The sequence below is a fragment of the Grammomys surdaster genome, unplaced genomic scaffold, assembly GCF_004785775.1.
Source record: "Grammomys surdaster isolate TR1022 unplaced genomic scaffold, NIH_TR_1.0 169, whole genome shotgun sequence".
NCBI lineage: Eukaryota > Metazoa > Chordata > Mammalia > Rodentia > Muridae > Grammomys > Grammomys surdaster.
The window spans coordinates 11,469,449-11,471,323 of NW_021604617.1; the positions used below are offsets into that span (position 1 = coordinate 11,469,449).

The window sequence follows — 1,875 nt, forward strand, 5'->3', positions numbered from 1 at the left end:
AAATATAGTGGGAAAACGAATTAAGAAGACACCCTGGTGCAAATCTTTGAACTCCATGTGCTCCTTCAGGCATAGATTGGAGCACCTACACATGAGTGTACACACACACACACACACAGAGAGAGAGAGAAGGGGGGGAGGGAGGGAGAGAGAGACTAATAAAAATACTAAATGATAAGGAAATATTCATATATTGTGTTTATATGTATATGGGCATGCGTACATCACAGCACCCATGTGCAGGTCTGAGAACAATCTGAGAGAGTTGATTCTTTCCTTCCACCATGTGGGTTCTTTGGTTCAATCACAAGATGTCAGGCTTGGCAGCAGACACTTTTACCCACTGAGCTCTCTTGCTGGTCCTCCATCTTATTTTTTGAGACAAAGTCTCTCTCACTGAACCTGGAGGGGTTGGGGAGTGGACTCAGGCTCTTGTGCTTGCTGCAGAAAGCACTTCACCCACCAAGCCGTCTTCCCAACCAAAACTACAGCAAGATCTTGGCAGCTAAAATATGAATAAAAATTAAAAGGCCAACCAGTAAAAATGTCTTCTCTAAAATGCTTAACATTCAGCAGCTGCTTTAAGAATAAAAACCCTAACAGTGGTATCCGTTACTTATCTCCTCAGAGCAGGTCGTAAGGGAGGTAGAGACTCACTCATCAGTAAAACTAGTATCTTGTGGTAGGGATGGGGAGAGAAAGAAAAAAAATTGGAGAGCCTTCATCTGTAAAGATCAATTTAGTAAATCAAGTTTTATAAAATCGTAGAGTTACCTCTACTTGTGATACAAATTTATTGCTCGTGTTCACAAACTGAAATCATGGAAACTCTTATCTCGCCTCCCTCCCACCCAAAACAAAACAAAACAAAACCAAAAAAAACTATAAGCTTATATCTGCATGTTAATAAACACGCACTTAAAATTAACTGCAGGGAATTACTAACAGATATATTTATATATATATTACATATATGTTATATATGTTTGTAATATATATATATATTACAAAAGATATATTTACTTCCAACAAGCTGTGTAGAGAAACAGAGGAGACGAACTGCAGGAAGTATATGTATACCCAGTGTTCCAACACTAAGTGTAATAAAAGAAAATTTTAAAAAGGAAATACTATCTCCCTCCAAACTCCTTGTCACAGCTACATACCTTAATTCTTGCTTTTTCTATAAATTCAAGAGGGGCTTTCCCAAACTCAAATCCAGCTCCGACCCAAGGAATCCAGCCCTGGATACACGGGGGTCCATGCCAATTCTTCCACCGAGAGAATAAGAAAAGAGCACAGCTGCTTCCCAGGACGGCGATTGCTATTGGTGAGAATAACTCCATAATGCCCATCTTCGAGAATCAACAGACGTTTAAAAACGTCCTTCTCCAGGAGCATTTCCTACTCTCCTGCCGACTGAGGGAAATGCACCCAGTCTTGCGAACTTTGAGCAGAGAAACTTTGGAAACAAAGTCTCTTGCATAACTGTAGCTCCTTTGCCCCGCCCTAGTTTTTGTGTGATTTTTGCATTGTGGCTGCCTTCCACCTTCGCATTGCTTTCAAATTCTATCAAAAAAAAAAAAAAAGGCTGAGAGTTGAACTGGTCTGGCCTGGGTTGGGACCTGTGGGCGGGAACACGCCCTGTGGCGGTGGAGCTCGAGTAAACTAGCAGTTTGCAGTGGGCGCCTAGCTACCAGCCAATCAGAGAAGTCGCTGCATCCCAAGAACTACATTTCCCAGAAGCCTCTTGAGTGCGGCTTTGTTTTTCGGCACCTGAGGCCGCAGGACCGGTCCAGCTACCAGGCGGGCGGCGCCTTTGCCGAGCGTAATAGAGGCACATGGTCCCTCCCTGACCTCTCTTGTGCTGAAAAG

General features: G+C 42.9%; 1 protein-coding gene across 1 annotated transcript in view; it reads right to left on the reverse strand.

Moving 5' to 3' along the window:
- The window catches only part of LOC114620488 (24-hydroxycholesterol 7-alpha-hydroxylase), an 81,895-nt gene extending 80,416 nt beyond the window's left edge, over positions 1–1,479 (reverse strand). Inside the window, exon 1 of the mRNA XM_028766575.1 lies at positions 1,167–1,479. Coding sequence (XP_028622408.1) covers positions 1,167–1,355 — 189 coding nt within the window. The 5' untranslated portion in view covers positions 1,356–1,479. The remainder of the gene's footprint in view (positions 1–1,166) is intronic.
- Between the last annotated feature and the right edge of the window lie 396 nt (positions 1,480–1,875).